The sequence below is a fragment of the Microtus pennsylvanicus genome, chromosome 9 (genome assembly GCF_037038515.1).
Source record: "Microtus pennsylvanicus isolate mMicPen1 chromosome 9, mMicPen1.hap1, whole genome shotgun sequence".
Taxonomy (NCBI): domain Eukaryota; kingdom Metazoa; phylum Chordata; class Mammalia; order Rodentia; family Cricetidae; genus Microtus; species Microtus pennsylvanicus.
Window position 1 is genome coordinate 69,067,809 of NC_134587.1, and position 16,276 is coordinate 69,084,084.

The 16,276-nt window shown below is 42.1% G+C and overlaps 1 protein-coding gene and 1 non-coding gene across 5 annotated transcripts in view; one reads left to right on the forward strand and one right to left on the reverse strand.

The window, feature by feature from the left end:
• Positions 1 to 15,582, reverse strand: part of Ddhd2 (DDHD domain containing 2) — a 33,872-nt gene extending 18,290 nt beyond the window's left edge. Inside the window, exons 1-7 of one of the 4 annotated variants that reach the window (XM_075986414.1) lie at positions 15,449 to 15,582; positions 14,124 to 14,349; positions 13,268 to 13,458; positions 10,895 to 10,984; positions 9,618 to 9,738; positions 5,930 to 6,019; positions 3,384 to 3,519 (exon numbers count right to left, since the gene is read on the reverse strand). In XM_075986414.1, the coding sequence (XP_075842529.1) occupies positions 3,384 to 3,519; positions 5,930 to 6,019; positions 9,618 to 9,738; positions 10,895 to 10,984; positions 13,268 to 13,458; positions 14,124 to 14,343 (848 nt within the window). In that variant the 5' untranslated portion in view covers positions 14,344 to 14,349; positions 15,449 to 15,582. Of the gene's footprint in view, positions 1 to 3,383; positions 3,520 to 5,929; positions 6,020 to 9,617; positions 9,739 to 10,894; positions 10,985 to 13,267; positions 13,459 to 14,123; positions 14,350 to 15,369 lie in introns of all 4 variants that reach the window. The other 3 variants (XM_075986415.1, XM_075986413.1, XM_075986416.1) reach the window with 3 other exon arrangements.
• On the forward strand, positions 2,383 to 2,489 carry LOC142858095 (U6 spliceosomal RNA). Its single transcript, XR_012911974.1, has one exon. It is a non-coding gene; the product is annotated as a U6 spliceosomal RNA (small nuclear RNA).
• Positions 15,583 to 16,276: the final 694 nt, after the last annotated feature.

Below are 16,276 nucleotides of genomic sequence, written 5' to 3' on the forward strand. Positions count from 1 at the left end.
TCTCAAATTTTTTTTAAAAAGACTGCTGCTTAAGCTAGGCATGGCAGATTTAACACTAGAAACAAATGTTGCTGGCATGAATTTCTCTTCACATTTATTATCAAGCAAGCCTGGTACTGGAAACCTAGTTAAAAGTCCATGGCCCAGGAGTCATAGACATAGGAAGGAACCGACTATGTTATTTTGCTACATGGATTAATGCTGACTTCATCCTTGGTAACAGGTGCTCTTCTGCACTGGGCAGCAGTTCATTCAGAGAGATTTATAACTGGCCAAATGAAAGAACCGGTGACTGCTGGGTGCTCAACCCTACACGGGACTTCTATAGTAACCCCTCCAAAGCTCTGGGAACAATGCAGAAGAGAAGGCAGAAGATGCGAGAGCTAAAGGCAAGGGAGAGATGCTGGGAAATGCTGTCTTCTGCACACGATATGGCTGCTGCCCTCCTGAACTCACTGCAGTCATGGTTACACAGAAGTAAAAATAATAAATCCGCACAAGGCCAAGCCAACAATATCAGTCAACATTCCATCAAACAGGGCTGGAGAGATGGCTCAGTGGTTAAGAGCATTGCCTGCTCTTCCAATGGTCCTGAGTTCAATTCCCGGCAACCACATGGTGGCTCACAACCATCTGTAAAGAGGTCTGGTGCCCTCTTCTGGCCTGCAGGCATACACACAGACAGAATATTGTATACATAATAAATAAATAAAATAAATATTTAGGAGCTGGTTGGTAGCCCAAAAGAAAGCTTGCTACACTCTGAAGTCAGATTACTATGTGACCTTGGGTAAATCACTTAACCCTCCTTGTGCCAAAATTTCCTAATCTGTAAATAAGAATAAGCAGACTTCTTAGAAAAAAAAAAAAAGAACATTCCATCAAACAGCAGTAACTGGATGTAGTGAGTTACACACAAAAGACATGAAGGTGGGAAGGGACCTATTGGAGATTAACAGGACAGTGGAAGGGACATGTTGCAAGTAAATATCATCAAGATACTCTGAATACATATATAAAATAGTCAAAGAATAGAAAAAAGATTTTTTCAAATGTGTGATGACGAGACCATAGCTCAGGATGCTTCCCTAGTAGCATGCACCAAGCACTGCATAACTGACTAGGTATGGCGTGCCTGCAATCCTAGCACTGGAAGTCTGGGCAGGAGGATCAGGAATTCAAGAGTTTTTGAGCTAGCATCTCATGTAGACTAGACTGACCTTAAAGTTGCTATGTGCTAAAGACGACTTTGAACTCTTGCTCTTCCTACTTCCACCAGGCTAGGATTATTGGCATTTGCTACCAAACTAGGTCTCAGGAACATTTATTTGGTAATTAAATCTTTTTGAAGAATTTTGTGCATAAATGTAGTATATTTTGTAGAACATTTTGAATGGTACTGATTTATTGGATAAATTGTACATATTAAAAAATAATATATATCAGGGTTTCTTGAACTTGTGATCCCTCTTCATCCAAAATATGCTTAAGTGACCCCAGGTATGTAGGTGTATAAAGTATATATCATACACTCAGAGATTCTAGGTATATACATATATAAAATGAGTAAATATCATATATTCAGAGACCCTAGGTATGTAGATATATCAAACGTTCACTGATAGTAAATAAAATTCTTTTAAAATAAATCTTTGATAGCATCCAATTTTATCATTTATTAAAGATGAAAGCAAATTTGCATACTAATATAATAGACATGCTTATTTATTTTTATATGAAAAATGCTAGACTGGTGAGATGGCTTAGTAGTTAAGTGTTTAACTACACAAACCCCACGGTGGAAGGAGAAACTGCCTTCTAACATTTTTTTTTTTTAAGATTTATTTATTTATTATGTATACAACATTCTGCCTCGATGTATGCCCGCACGCCAGAGGAGGGCGCCAGATCTCAGTACAGGTGGTTGTGAGCCACCATGTGGTTGCTGGGAACTGAACTCAGGACCTCTGGAAGAGCAGCCAGTGCTCTTAACCTCTGAGCCATCTCTCCAGCCCCCATGCCTTCTAACATTTGTCCTCCTTGGACTAACACATGTACACTACAGAGAATGTGGCTGCATACAAACATGTACATGCTCGTGCACACACATTATACATAAAGGATTTCTGGGGGGGGGTCATTTTGGATTTTTTGTTGTTGTTGTTGTTTTTGTTTTTTAAAAAGGTCTCTCTACAGGATGGCCTGAAATTCACTATGTAGACCATGCTGGTCTTGCACTCAGTCTACCTGCCTCAGCCTCCTGAGTGCTACAATTAAAGGCACGTGTTATCACATAAGGGACAATTCTTTACTTTTAACTAGAGAAATCTAAAGACAAAGAACTGACCATCACTTAATGATACATCTCTGAGAAATTATATAGTGGTTGCTTCTACCGCACATATACTAAAATTAGAATGATACGCAGAAGATTAGCATGCACACTGTATGAAGATGACATGCAAATTCAGGAAGCATTCAATGTTTTTTTTTTACCACAAATTTGATCTGATGTATGCCACACAGGCCTTTATACACTGGTAAGTGGGGGAAGGCACGCAGGCAAAACACTCATACATAATTAAAGAAATATAAAAGCTCCACGTTGAAGCTGTACACGGTAGTACAGCACATGTCTGATGTCAGTACTGGGACGCTAAGGAATGAGGATCAAGACTTCAGAGTCAGCATGGGCTACATAGAAAACCCTATCCAAAAGAAAGGCTGTGTTGGGAGAAGGAGCTAATCCTGCATCATTCACGAATCAATGACCCTCAATGCTGGTGGGCTGGAAATGTGGCTTTGTAATAACAGAATTCTTGCCTGGCATGGGTAAACCCTATGGGTTGATTCTTGAAAACTGCAAAACAGAAAGTACGCACGAGAGAGAAAGAGAGAGAGAGAGAGAGAGAGAGAGAGGGAGGGAGGGAGGGAGGGAGGGAGGGAGGGAGGGAGGGAGGGAGGGAGGGGCCCTTGAGGACATGGCTTTTTTTTTTACAGGACTAAGAGGAGGCTGGTGTGGATCTGTTGGAGGAAAGGGCAAGAAAGAAAGAATACTAAGCTGATTTATAAAAAGATGCTGCTTTCAAGAGAAGCTTATTATTATTATTTGGTGTTTTGAGACAGGGTTTCTCTAATGTAGTCCTGACTATCCTGGAATTCATTATGCATACTAAGCTGGCCTTGAACTCACAGAGACCCACTTACCTCCACCTGTCTCTGCTTCCTGAGTGCTGGGATTAAAGGCATATGCCAGCACTGCCAGGCTAAAAATTTTATTTTTAGTACATAATCAGCCATAGCATAAATGTCCTTAAGCATAATGATGATCAGAAAATATTACAATCACAGTTAACAATTTAAGGGTATAAGGAAATACTCACATATCTACCCCAGTAGAATGCAAAGGACTGTGCCAATTGACTGGAAGAAATTCTACTCTTCCAATCTGCTGGTTTTCTTGGGCTTTCTTGAAATGTGTCTGTAGCAGGTTCAAGGAAACACTTCGGAAATCATTAACTAGAAAAGAAAAGTAACTTCTGCATCAACAGTGAAGCAATTAATACACAGACTCGGGATGCAACAAAACATGGAGCAGCTGCTGCCTAATGAGAGCTGTTTGGAACACACACTGACTGCAGACTAGCTTAGGAAAACTAAGACATTTAAAAAAATGAGGAGATGTTCATTTAATATAAAGTTTGGGTTTGCCATACAAAATATTATAGCAAAAGAAAAACTACTGAATGGTGGTGGTGCACGCCTTTCATCCCAGCACTAGGGAGGAAGAGGCAGGCCAATCTCTGTGAGTTGAGGCCAGTCTGATTTACAGAGTTCCAGGACAGGCTCCAAAGCTTAAAAAAAAAAAAAAAAAAGACATCAAAATTAATAAAATGGTTTCATTTTTAAAATCACATGACTCCATGTCAAGAGTCTTTAAATCGTGATTTACTCTAGGTGACACTGTTTTCCTGTTTGTTTGCTTTAGCGTGTCTGTTTGATAGAAGCAGCATCAGCTAGTTGGTCTAGCAAAATGCCCAGTAAGTAATGGTGCTTGCCACCAGGCCTGAAGACTGTGCACCCACATGGTAGGAGAGAACTTACTTCTCCTGACTTCCACAAATGTGCTGTGGCACATATATGCCCATACACAAGCACAAATAAAAAAATGTAATCTTTAAAAGTTTAAAAATTATTTTTAAAATAAGTAGTTGAAGGGCTGTCTCAGTGGTTAAGAGCACCCTCCAGAGAAGCCGGGGTTCAATTCTCAGCAGCCACATGGCAAATCACAGCTGTCTGTAACTCTAGTTCCAGAGGACCTGACACCCTCAACAAGACCTACATGCCGGCAAACACCAATGCACAAAAAAGAAAAAAGAAAGAGAAATAGTCGAGGTTCACTAAAAAAGGAAAAGGCAATAGGGAGTGATAGCTCACAACTTCAATGCCAGCACTCAGGAGGCAAAGACAGGTGGAACCCTTCAAGTTGACAACAGCTGGTTCTTATAATTAATTCCTAGCCTGCCAGAGCTACATAAGTGAGAGACTGGTTTTCTTTTTTGTTTATTGAAACAGGGTTTCTCTGTGTAGCCTGAGCTATCCTACAACTTGCTCTGGAGACCAGGCTAGTCTCAAGCTCAGAGATCTGCCTGCCTCTGCCTCCTGAGTGCTGGTACTAAAGGCATGCATTACCACTCCCGGCTGGAGAGACTGTTAAAAAAACAAAAACAAAACAAAACAAAAAATCACAGACAGACAGAAATAATAGGCTAGTACACTGGCAAGATAGCTACTCAAAAGTCAAATTTCCTGGTTTTTAAAAGCATCCATTAGCCAGTACTTTATATTTTTTCAAAAGAACATTTTTAGCTAGGCATAATGGTGTTCCAGCATTTGGGAGGCAGAGGTGAGTTCAAGACCAGCCTGGTCTACAGAGAGAGTTCCAGGACAGCCAGAGCTACATAGCGAGACCCTGTCTCAAAACAAAAATATTTTTTTTAAAGATTTATTTATTTATTATATATACAACATTCTGCCTCCATGTATGCCCACATGCCAGAGGAGGGTGCCAGATCTCAGTACAGATGGTTGTGAGCCACCATGTGGTTGCTGGGAATTGAACTCGGGACCTCTGGAAGAGCAGCCAGTGCTCTTAACTGCTGAGCCATCTCTCCAGCCCCCAAAATATTTTTATTTTACTCATATGTGTGCTTTTTCTGCGTGTGTGTCTGTACCACATGCATGCATTGCCAGCAGAGGCTAGAAGTTGGCATCAGATCCCCTGGAGCTGACAGTCATAAGGTGTGAGCTACCTCATGGGTGTTGGAATCAAGGCTTGAAACTCAGGAAGACCAGCCACTGAGTACTTTTAACTGCTGAGTCATCTCCTCAGCCCTAATACTTTAGATTAAAAAAAAAAGAAGGAAACACACACACACTGCTGTTCAACACTCTTATCACATCAACCTGAACCTTGCAGATAATAATTCTAGTTTATCCAGAACCATTGCCAAGTAGAAGGGAACTCCCAAGTGGGGCAGACTTTAGATAACATCAAGCTTTGAAGACACTACCTTTCAAAATGGCTTAAAGCTTGAGGTTTGCCATGGTATTAATTGCAGCAATAAGTTTCTATTTACTTAAACTCCCATTTTTACTGTTCTTTCTAAATTTGGCTATGAATAGGCTGGTTAAATCACAAACAACTCACAGCGATTAGAGGCATGTTCACTCATGGATTACTAGCTAAGAGTATTAAGTCTCTGGAAATTCCTAGTACTTAGGTCTCAGCTGGGACGCTTCACTCCCTTGTCATCTTTAACTCTACAAATCTTCTTATGGAGCTAAGACAACGACCAAAAGACAATGCTTGATCCTGGCTCACAGGAAACAATTCTTAAGTGATCTATCGTACGCTCTGCAAACCTACCACATTGAACAATGCTTCGAAAACGGAGATCACAAGCTGGTCCAATCCCATGGACTACAAAAACTAAATGATCTATTTGTAAAGGTTCCCCTAGAAGTAAAATTAAAAAGAAAAATTAGATATAGGTTATATCAAAATTTAAAATAAGAGATAATTTAAAAACCACAAAACAGTCACATATTTAACTATCTAGTAATAGTACATTAATTTTCTAATTTTTTTCTTTATTTTTTTGGTGAGGATCTTACTATATAGCTCTGGCTGGCCTGAAACTCACTATGTAGTTCAAGCTAGCCTTGAACTCATAGAAATCCACCTATCTGCCTCATGAATGCTGGGACTGTAAGTATTCTTTAAAATGTCCTTGAAGATTTTTTTCAGGTTTTAAAACTATTTTGAAGTAACTGTAAGCTATAGAAAAAAATACTAAGAAACCCCCATGCACTTTTAAAAAACCCAAATTTCTTTGCTTTAGTGTTTTGGTTTGACCTTGGGTCTGGCCCAAGCTGACCCTGAACTTGGCGTGGAGTTGAGACTAACCTTCACCTGAACCTCTTGCCTCCACCTCCCAAATCCTAGGATCACGGGCATAAACCAAATTCCAGTTACAAATTCATAATCACATTAATTTTACTCTGCTTTCTTCTTGGGTGTATAGATACACACGTATTTATTTTTCTGAATTATCTGGAAGTAAACTGACTTCATCACTAGGTTTCATGCTTCCTCAGAATGCACCTCTGTGTAACAGTACAGTGACCAAATCCACGTATTGATACATTCTTCTTATCTAATTGTTCTACTCTTACCAATCATTCCAATAATGTCTGTCATGGTTTTAAAGGCTGAAATTTTAAGTTTATCTTCTTTGGGGAGGGAGGGTAGAGACAGCATCTCTCTACATAGCTGTAGCTGTCCTAGAACTCACTATGTAGACTAGGCTGGCTTTGAATTCAGAGATCTGCCTCCTGCTCTGCATCCTAAGTGTTGGGATTAAAGACATGAGTTATTGTGCCCTGAATCCTTTTTAACTTTAATTTAAGGGGGCTGGAGAGATGGCTCAGAGGTTAAGAGCACTGGCTGCTCTTCCAGAGGTCCCGAGTTCAATTCCCAGCAACCACATCGTGGCTCACAACCATCTGTACTGAGATCTGGTGCCCTCCCTCTGGCGTGCGGGCATATATCAAGGCAGAATGTTTATACATAATAAATAAATCTTAAAAAAGAAATAACTTTAATTTTCTTTTATCTTTCTCTCTCTTGGTTATTCGAGACAGAGTTTCTCTGTGTAACAGCCCTAGCTGTCCTGGCACTAGCTTTGTGGGCCAGGCTGGCCTTGAACTCACAGGGATCTGCCTGCCTCTGCTTCCCAAGTGCTGGAATTAAAGGTGTGCCCCACCACAGCCCAGCTAATTTGCTGGTTATGAGAGAGTTGCTTTTATAAACTGCAAGCTAGCCTGGCACTCACTACGAAGCCCACAATGGGTCAAACCGGAGATCCTCCTGAGTGCTGAGATTACAGTATGTGCCACTATGCCTGGCTTCAATTTGTCTTTTAAATTACAGTAATTCTAAGATTTTGTTCAAGAAACAAATAATTTCTTCTGCACAAGAAAAAGCACTGTGTAATCTAGCTAAATATGTTTAAAATTAACCATAAGTGACCATAGGTAGCTAGCAATAACCATTAAGTTTCCTCTGAAAAAGTTTCCCTTAATTGAAAATCAAGGACAGAAATTACCAAAAACAGCTGGGCGGTGGTGGCGCACGCCTTTAATCCCAGCACTCGGGAGGCAGAGGCAGGCGGATCTCTGTGAGTTCGAGACCAGCCTGGTCTACAAGAGCTAGTTCCAGGACAGGCTCCAAAATCAGAGAAACCCTGTTTCGAAAAACCAAAAAAAAAAAAAAAGAAATTACCAAAAACTAATTTCTAGTTAATCAGGAGGAATCAAACTTTATAAAACTGAACTAAATCAGTTCCTTTTATACAGTGGCTTCTTGATGAGAAGTGACTTTCAATGAGTCTTCTGCTGTCACAGTATGCACAGCGAGGATGATGTACATACACCCGTGATTCCAGCACTTGGGAAATAAACACTGGAGTAGACCAGCCTGAATTATACAGTGAGACCACACCTCAAAAAAGAAAAAAAAAAGTGTTCAGGTGATGGCGGTGCACGCCTTTAATCCCAGCACACTGGAGGCAGAGGAAGGCTAATCTCTGTGAGTTCAGGGCCAGCCCGAGAGAGTACCAGGACAGGTTCCAAAGCTACAGAAGAAAAACAAACAAACCCAGAAAGAATAAAAAGCCAGAATTCACTTCAGTAGCACATATGCTGAAACTGAATCAATACAGAGATTAGCATGGCCCTTTGTAAGGATAGCCTGCTGGCTGTTTTTCCCCCAACTCAGTGGCTGCCCCTTAAGCAAGTGTTGTCCTAATCCACAACTGCAACTCCGTAACGCCATTGAGGGAAACATTATCTAGATCCCTACTCGTCTGTAGAAATCAGGATTCAAAGGTTGAGGTGGAATTCTGCTAGCTGAGAGAGACTGAATCGCAACTAGCAAACCTTCTTCTCCTTGTTCTTTTGCTCCCAAAAAACCCATGAGACCTTCTCTCAGCTCCCACTTAAAAACACTTGCTACACCTGGTTGTTCCCTACCACTTCCTGTCAGCTAGTTGCTGATGCAGCTTCCTCCCAGGTTAATTTCATTTAATAAAACAAATGTCTTTTGCATTTTAAAAATTCTATTTAATCAAACAAATGCATGTTTTTGCATTATAAAAAGCAGCACGAAGAAATATAACACACCTTAAAATAATATTCCACAAGAATAACCCACAAATTTGTGAAGCATTCTGTATTTCTGAGAAATAAATGGTTCAGAGACTAGGGACCAAAAGAAAAACAGACAAAACCCAGAGCCGAGGAGGTGGCTTGGTTGGGAAGAGTGCAAGAGCACGGAGACCGGAGTTTCAGTCTCCAGCACCCAAATAAAAATCAGTGCACAGCTGCCTGTGCTTGCATCCCCACCACTGGAGAGTGCAAACAGTTCTCAGAGCTCACTGGTCGGCCAGGCCAGCCTAAACAGTGAGCTTCTGGTTCAGTGAACATACTATTGGTCTCCCCATTTATGCTTCTGGACACAAGCACCTGAACATTCACATGCTTGTACACACACATTACCTAGAAGTACTTCAATCGGCAGAATGCTTGCCTAGCACACACCAAGTCCTAGGTGGGTTGGCTGGTTGTTTGTTTTGAGATCTATGCAGATCAGGCGAGTCTCAAACTCAGAGATCACTAGCCTCTACTGGAGCTGTGATGTGCACTCCCACGTGCGGGAAAGCCCTAGTACAACATAAACTGGGTACAGCTGAGGCTCACACCTGCACTCTCAGCACGAGAGGGATGGATGCAGGAGTACCAAAACTTTAAAGTTATCCTAGCTACAAAACAAATTTGAGGCCAGCCCTAACCTACATGAGACCCTTTGCTAAAAACAAACAACTAAAACCCAAACAACTTAGATGAAATGATATTGCTCTTAATTTAGAATAAGGCCATATAATTAAAGACCATTTTTAAGGTTCAAAGTAATGTAACACCAAAGAATAAAAGGTCACAATTTAAACAATAAACCAACATATCAGAACATAAGAGAAAATAATGATTAACATTACCACAGTGAATATCAACAGGGATGTTCTCAACTCCTCTTTTTACTGATCTTGGTCGCCCTTGCTCTGTGGAGGTTGAACCCCATTCATCAGCCCCTGCAACTGGCTGGTAATGCACCATGAGCTTAAACAGAAAAGATCAGAGTAACATAGTCTACATTAACTTATGATTTCATACATTTTGAAGTCAGAAACACATCTTTCATATACCAAACTTCAACTGGAACTTTGAGATATAACTCCTATAGACTAAGATGAGAACTCTGAAAATACATTAGACTAACAGATATTTCAATAATATCCTGTGCATGGGCCAGGTGTGGTGGTGCATGCTTTTAATTCCAGCATTAGGGAGGCAGAAGCAAGAATTTTTGTGAGTTTGTGAGTCAGCTTGGTCTACATAGCTAGTATGACCTATATAATGAGTTTGAGGCCAACCAAGGCTCCATAGTTGAGACACTGTCTTAAAAAAAACAACCCTATACATGAAAGACATGCTTACATAATGTAGATGGTTTTCTTAATCTATAGTGGCATAATTTTCCCTAAAAAAATTATTTAGCGCCGGGCAGTGGTGGCGCACGCCTTTAATCCCAGCACTCGGGAGGCAGAGGCAGGCGGATCTCTGCGAGTTCGAGGCCAGCCTGGTCTACAAGAGCTAGTTCCAGGACAGGAACCAAAAGCTACGGAGAAACCCTGTCTCGAAAATTAAAAAAAAAAAATTATTTAGGGTTGGGGAAATGGCTCATTGGGCAAAGCACTCACTGTTATCATAGTGTAGGACCGGAGTTAAAACCCTAGAGACCGTGAGTGATGGACACAATAGCACAAGCATCTTAATACCAATGCTCTTGAATTGGGAGGCAGAGCACAGGTTCTGGAAAATAGAGACAGAGCAGCCTTAAAGGTTTGTGGACTAGCTAACAATGAAGAACTCTGTCTCCAGCAGAACACGACTGACATTCACATCTGTCCTCTGACTTCAACACGCACACTGCTGTATGTGCACACCCACATTCACACACACATCGTACACAAATCATACACACACAGACACATTATATTAATGGATATACCATACATGTATAAAATTCTTATGTAAAACCTGAATGGAGTAAATAATGACTATAAGTATTAATAACTTTTGAAATAGTGAATTTAATATCAACTAAGCCAAAGGTTATCCTATGTGGCGTCCACAGAACAAAAGATAATGGTTTTGCTTAGTAATATCTTAACCTTTGATCTTATTCTCAGTAACATGCTTTCATTCACTTTACCTTTGGGTTGTGTAATATAATAATTTCTCTGTTTGGAGATTCTAGTTTCTTTTTCCATTCATCCAAAGTTACAGCAACCATGTATGTTTCCTTAAAATAAAATTTTATAATATAAATAAAATATTATACTTTCTAAGTACTTTTTGTTAAACCTGAACTTATTAATGAATTCCAACAAGAAAATCATTCTACAACTTAACCAATTCATTTAAAAACTCTTGATAGTGTAATCCTGGCCTTGCATATATTAGACAAGCACTCTACCACTGACTGACCTATATTCCCCAGCTCATTAACATTTTTAATTTTTTAAACAATTTTTTATTTATTTTTATTTTATGTGCGTTGGTGTTGTGCCTGCATGTCTGTCCGTGTGAAGAGATCAGGTCCCCTAGAACTAGAGTCACAAACAGCTGTGAGCTGCCATGTGGGTGCTGAGAACTGAACCTGGGTCCTCTGAAAGCAGCTAGTGCTCTTAAGCACTGAGCCATCTCTCCAGCCCCCTCATTGGACATTCTTTTACAATGACCAGCAGCCAAGTGTGGACACTATACCTGTAATCCCAGCATTTAGAAGGCTAAAACATGAAGATTACTGTGAATCTGAGGTCAGCCAGAGAAACACAATAAGACCTTGTCTCACAAAGATGCAGTGTCTCAAAAAGGTAAGAGTGCTTGCCTAGCATATAAAAAGCCCATATTCTATCCGCAGCAAGGCATAAAACCAAGCATATTGATGGATTCAAAAAAATCGAAGGGGGTAGAAGCAGGAATATCAGAAATTGAAGCCATCTTCAAATACCTATCAAGTTTAGGGCCGGTCTGGGGTATGTGAGACTCTGTCTCAAGAAACAAAACACCCCTGTCTCAAGCAAAAAACAAATAACAACAGATTAAAAAAAAAAATACTAATTTGAATTCTATCACTATTCATATTGACACACAGGTCAATAACATTCTGTTTCGAGTTCAAGAAGACCAGCATTATTTCTCAGAGCAAGAAAAACACACTAAAGAAAGAGCACAGTGGTTAAGAGCACTGGCTGCTCTTGTAAAGGACCTGCAGTCAATTCCCAGCCCCACCTGGCAGCTCACAACCATCTAGAACTCTAGTTCCAGAGGACACAACTCCTTCTTCTGGCCTCTATGGGCACTGGACACATATGGTACCCTTACACACAGGCAAAACACTCAGTAAAATAAAAAATTTTAAAAATGGTTATGAGTCATGGTGCACACCTTTAGTCCCAGCACTTTGAAGGCAGAGGAAGACAGATCTGAGTTTGAGGCCATCTTGGCTACACAGCAAGTTCTAGAACACCCAGAACTACACAAAGAAATCTTGTTTCAAAAAATTAATTAATTAAAAAATAAAGATAAGGGGCTGGAGAGATGGCTCAGTGGTTAAGAGCACTGAATGCTCTTCCAGAGGACCTGGGTTCAATTCCCAGCACCCATATGGCAGCTCACAACTGTCTGAAAATGCAGTTCCACAAGATCTGACACCTTCACACCAATGCACATAAAATAAAAAGCTAATAAATCATTTAAAAAAAATAAAGATAAGGGGGCTGGAGAGATGGCTCAGCGGTTAAGAGCACTGATTGCTCTTCCAGAGGACCCGGGTTCGATTCCCAGCACCCACATGGCAGCTCACAACTGTCTGAAAATGCAGTTCCATGAGATCTGACACCTTCACACCAACAAACATAATAAAGTTAAATAAATAAATAAAAGTTTTTAAAAAAATAAATAAATAAAGATAAAAAGATTGCACCAGGCGGTGGTGGCACAGAACTTTAAATTCCATGACACGAGAGGCAGAGGCAGGTGGATCTCTGTGAGTTCGAGGCCAGCCTGGACTACAGAGCAAGTTCTAGGATAGGTTCCAGAGCTACAGAAAAACCCTGTCTCAAAAAATCAAAAGATTGTTTTTAGTCATATTGTAAATGTTAACAATAATTACCATTAGGGAAACATTTATATTCACTTAAGAAGTATAATACATTTTTTTTCTTTTTTTTTTCCTTTGGTTTTTCAAGACAGGATTTCTCTGTTTAGTCCTGGCTTTTCTGTGTGGCCTTGAACTCACAGAGATCCGGCTGCTCTCTGCCTCCTTAGTGCTAGGATTAAAGGCATGCTCTACCAGCACCCAACTGGTATAATACAATTTCTATACAATTTAAAATCTAAAATTAAAACTTTACCGTGAAACTAACTTGCAAAGAGAAACTACATAAAGTATGATATAAAAGCAGGCGAATTTTTCCTGGAAGTACACAAAATATGTTAGAAGAATTAAAACAACAACAAAAAGTAAATGACAGAAGAAAACATGAAGAAAATGGTAAGTAAACCAGAAGCAGATGAATACCTCCAAAACTTGGCTGAAGCTCTCTGAGTAGGGAACGTACTTATTGTCTTTGTCTCCCTTGTAAAACCAAGTACATCGTCTCACTTCTGATGGCGGTTCGTCCCAATACACAGCATACCGCATCCTTTCCCCTAAGTGAACGTCATATCTGCCCCCATCCGTGGGAACAACTCTCTCATTACAATCTTTCCCTAGCAAGAGTTGCAAAAGAGAAATGAAGTGCAGTATGCCACAGTAACTCTCCCAAAATAAAACCCCAAGTTACACTCTTACTTTCACGTGAAATGTGAAGTTTCTACTTGGTGACATAGTAAAGCAAACAGAATTTAGTTCATACCTTTCTCATGAACTGCTTTTCTTAGAAATGTCAAAAAACCAATCATAAAAAAACCCAATCATATTTTAAAGAAAAAATACTACCTGAACAGCTTTTCTTTTTCTTAGACAATTAATGCCTCTTACACACTCACCTACACAACACACACACACTCTCACACTCATACAGGTACACACATACACACAGAGATTTTTCTGGAGTTTTTGCTTGAGAGAGAAAAGGGTAAATTAATGACAGCCATAATGCTATACCATAAACAACACTATTCCTGTCTCATGAGACGAGAACAAATGGCATGTTAGTTCATTCTGCAGTGTGACACCTGACTCCAGACACACACGTTCCAGGTCAAAACTCAAACACAAGCTAGAATACAGAAAATACTGGATAATATGCAGAAATTTAGCGTAGTTTTCAAAGAACAAAAAATGCAAAGCTCCTAAAATGTAACTTTAATAGCGATGGCAGTAAGGACCATTACTTTTTAGTTTGAGAGATTAGAGGCCATTTTCTTCTTACCAGAGCCATGAGCCTCTTCGAGCTGTTGGGAGTCGTCGGAGTTGAAAGGGATCCATAGCTCCTTAGAATCTATTATCTTACAATAAAACCAATGTGAAGAGACAGGTTCGTACAGGCTGCCAACATCCATGTCGATCAGCTCAAAGGAACTAGAGGAATTTGATGAAGGGGATGGATCTGACTGAGACAGCTGCTCCTGGTGCGATTCCACTGATGACATTTCGCTCTAGAACACAAAATATCAGAATTATTTTGCTGTAAATTTTCACACGTGTCCCCGCCCTCTCACCCCCACCACTCAGACGAAATGATCATCTTTTGGAAGCCAATCTTGAAAACAAACAACAAATTGTAAATTATAAAAGTTACATAACTTAAAACAAAAATGTAAAATTATTTGGGGGAAGGGAAACAAAATGTTCAGCTTCACATATGGTCAGATAATGAGCTCTTTAACAAACACAGAAATTTCAAGAAACACACGGTCAAGACTGATTGTAACAAGATATTTCACCATAATCTTCAACCTAAACGTAGCACCAAAGGCTGAAAATCTACTGCTTCCAAGTATGGCAGCATACAGTGTGTCATATACTTATAACAGGTAGCTTAAAACCTCTGACACATTACGATTACACATTTATTTAACTATTCGAATCTTAAAAATATGAAACACACAAGTAGTCACTTAAGAATCATTTTGGCTGAATCAGCAGTGTTCTTCAATAGGGACTGTGGTACATTTAACGCCCAAACAGGACTCTGCCTGCAGCCACAGTTGCTCACCAGCCCACGGAGACTGGGAGCCCAAGTTTCGGGTGCAAAGTAACAGGTGACCTCAACAACCCCCTCCGCGGAGAATGACAGAGGAGTTTGCACCGCTGCAAGACTCAAACGCCGAGTGAACTAGCACCGCTGCAAGACTCAAACGCCAAGTGAACTAGCACAGCAGACATCACATCAATGCTGAACCCAAAGCCCTGCGTGGAGATGCATGAGCAGCATCCCTGCCCCCGCGGGGCACGGTCGGACCGCAAAACCGAGAGCGGGGACAAACGCTCCCCGGGCCTCCCCGTTATCCCCGAGAGCCTCGGCCTGCCCTCACTCCTGACCGACTCCTGCCGCCAGCTCCAGGCCCCGCGCCCCGACAGGGCGCAGCCGAGCCGCCCACGGATGCCGTGGGGTCCAGAGGACACCGGAGCCCACCCCCACCCGGCCCGCTCCGGCCCGGGTGCCCCGCGCCGACCTGGACTCGCTTGCAGCGCCGCCGCTCGCGCTCTCGGCCCTGGCCCAGGGAGTCGGGGCATGTCCCAGCAGCAGCCTACCTCCCGACCCGGGCGGAGCGAGCGGGCGGAGCCTGCGGCCGCGCCCCAACCCCGCAGCGCGGGCTCCGCTCCGCCGAGGCGCTCCCGCAGCGGCGACTGCCGTGCCTTGACGGAAGCGGCTCGCCGGGTGAGGACCTGAGGCACCGGAGGACCAGCCGAAGTGTCGCGAGAGGTGCAGGGCTCGCGCGAGATGTAGCGCCTCCTGCGGGCAGGCGTCGGGCGCCGGGCACGCGCCGGGCACGCGCTGGCGGTGTGGGGTACGGGCGGGGCGGCCCGCGAGCTGCGGCGCTGAGGGAGGAGCCGCCGACGTGACCCTTCTGGACCCACTGGGGCTGCTCGGCGCTTCCCGGAGGGGCTCGGGCATCCTGACCTCTGGGGGGTCCTGACTACACCTAATGGGCCGGACTCCGGGGATGGAGGACACAGGGATGAAGGATCACTCGACAGGAAGGGTTGAAGGCAGGCTGGAAGGCAGCAGGGCGCTGGTATCTGACATTCTCCTAAGGTTTAACTAGCACCACTCTCTCTCCTCTCCTCTCTCCCTGCCTCTCTCCTTTCTCCTCTCTTCTCTGTCTCCTCTCCCCCTCTTCCCGCTCCCCCGAAATCTAGATTGAGGTTACCCAAAGAGCACCTCTGAAAGCACAGAGGTGCGTCTGGCATGATGTGGAAGCTAGAGGTATTTTTGTCCTAGGTGGTGTAACCTGGTGGAGGAGGTTCACGTAATCCCAGCTGTGGCTTGTTGTTGAAGCGCCCGGCTGGCAGGTGCCACGGGAAAGAAAAGCAAAATGCTTTAGTATTTTCTAACTTGGTTATAAGGCAAGGATTTGA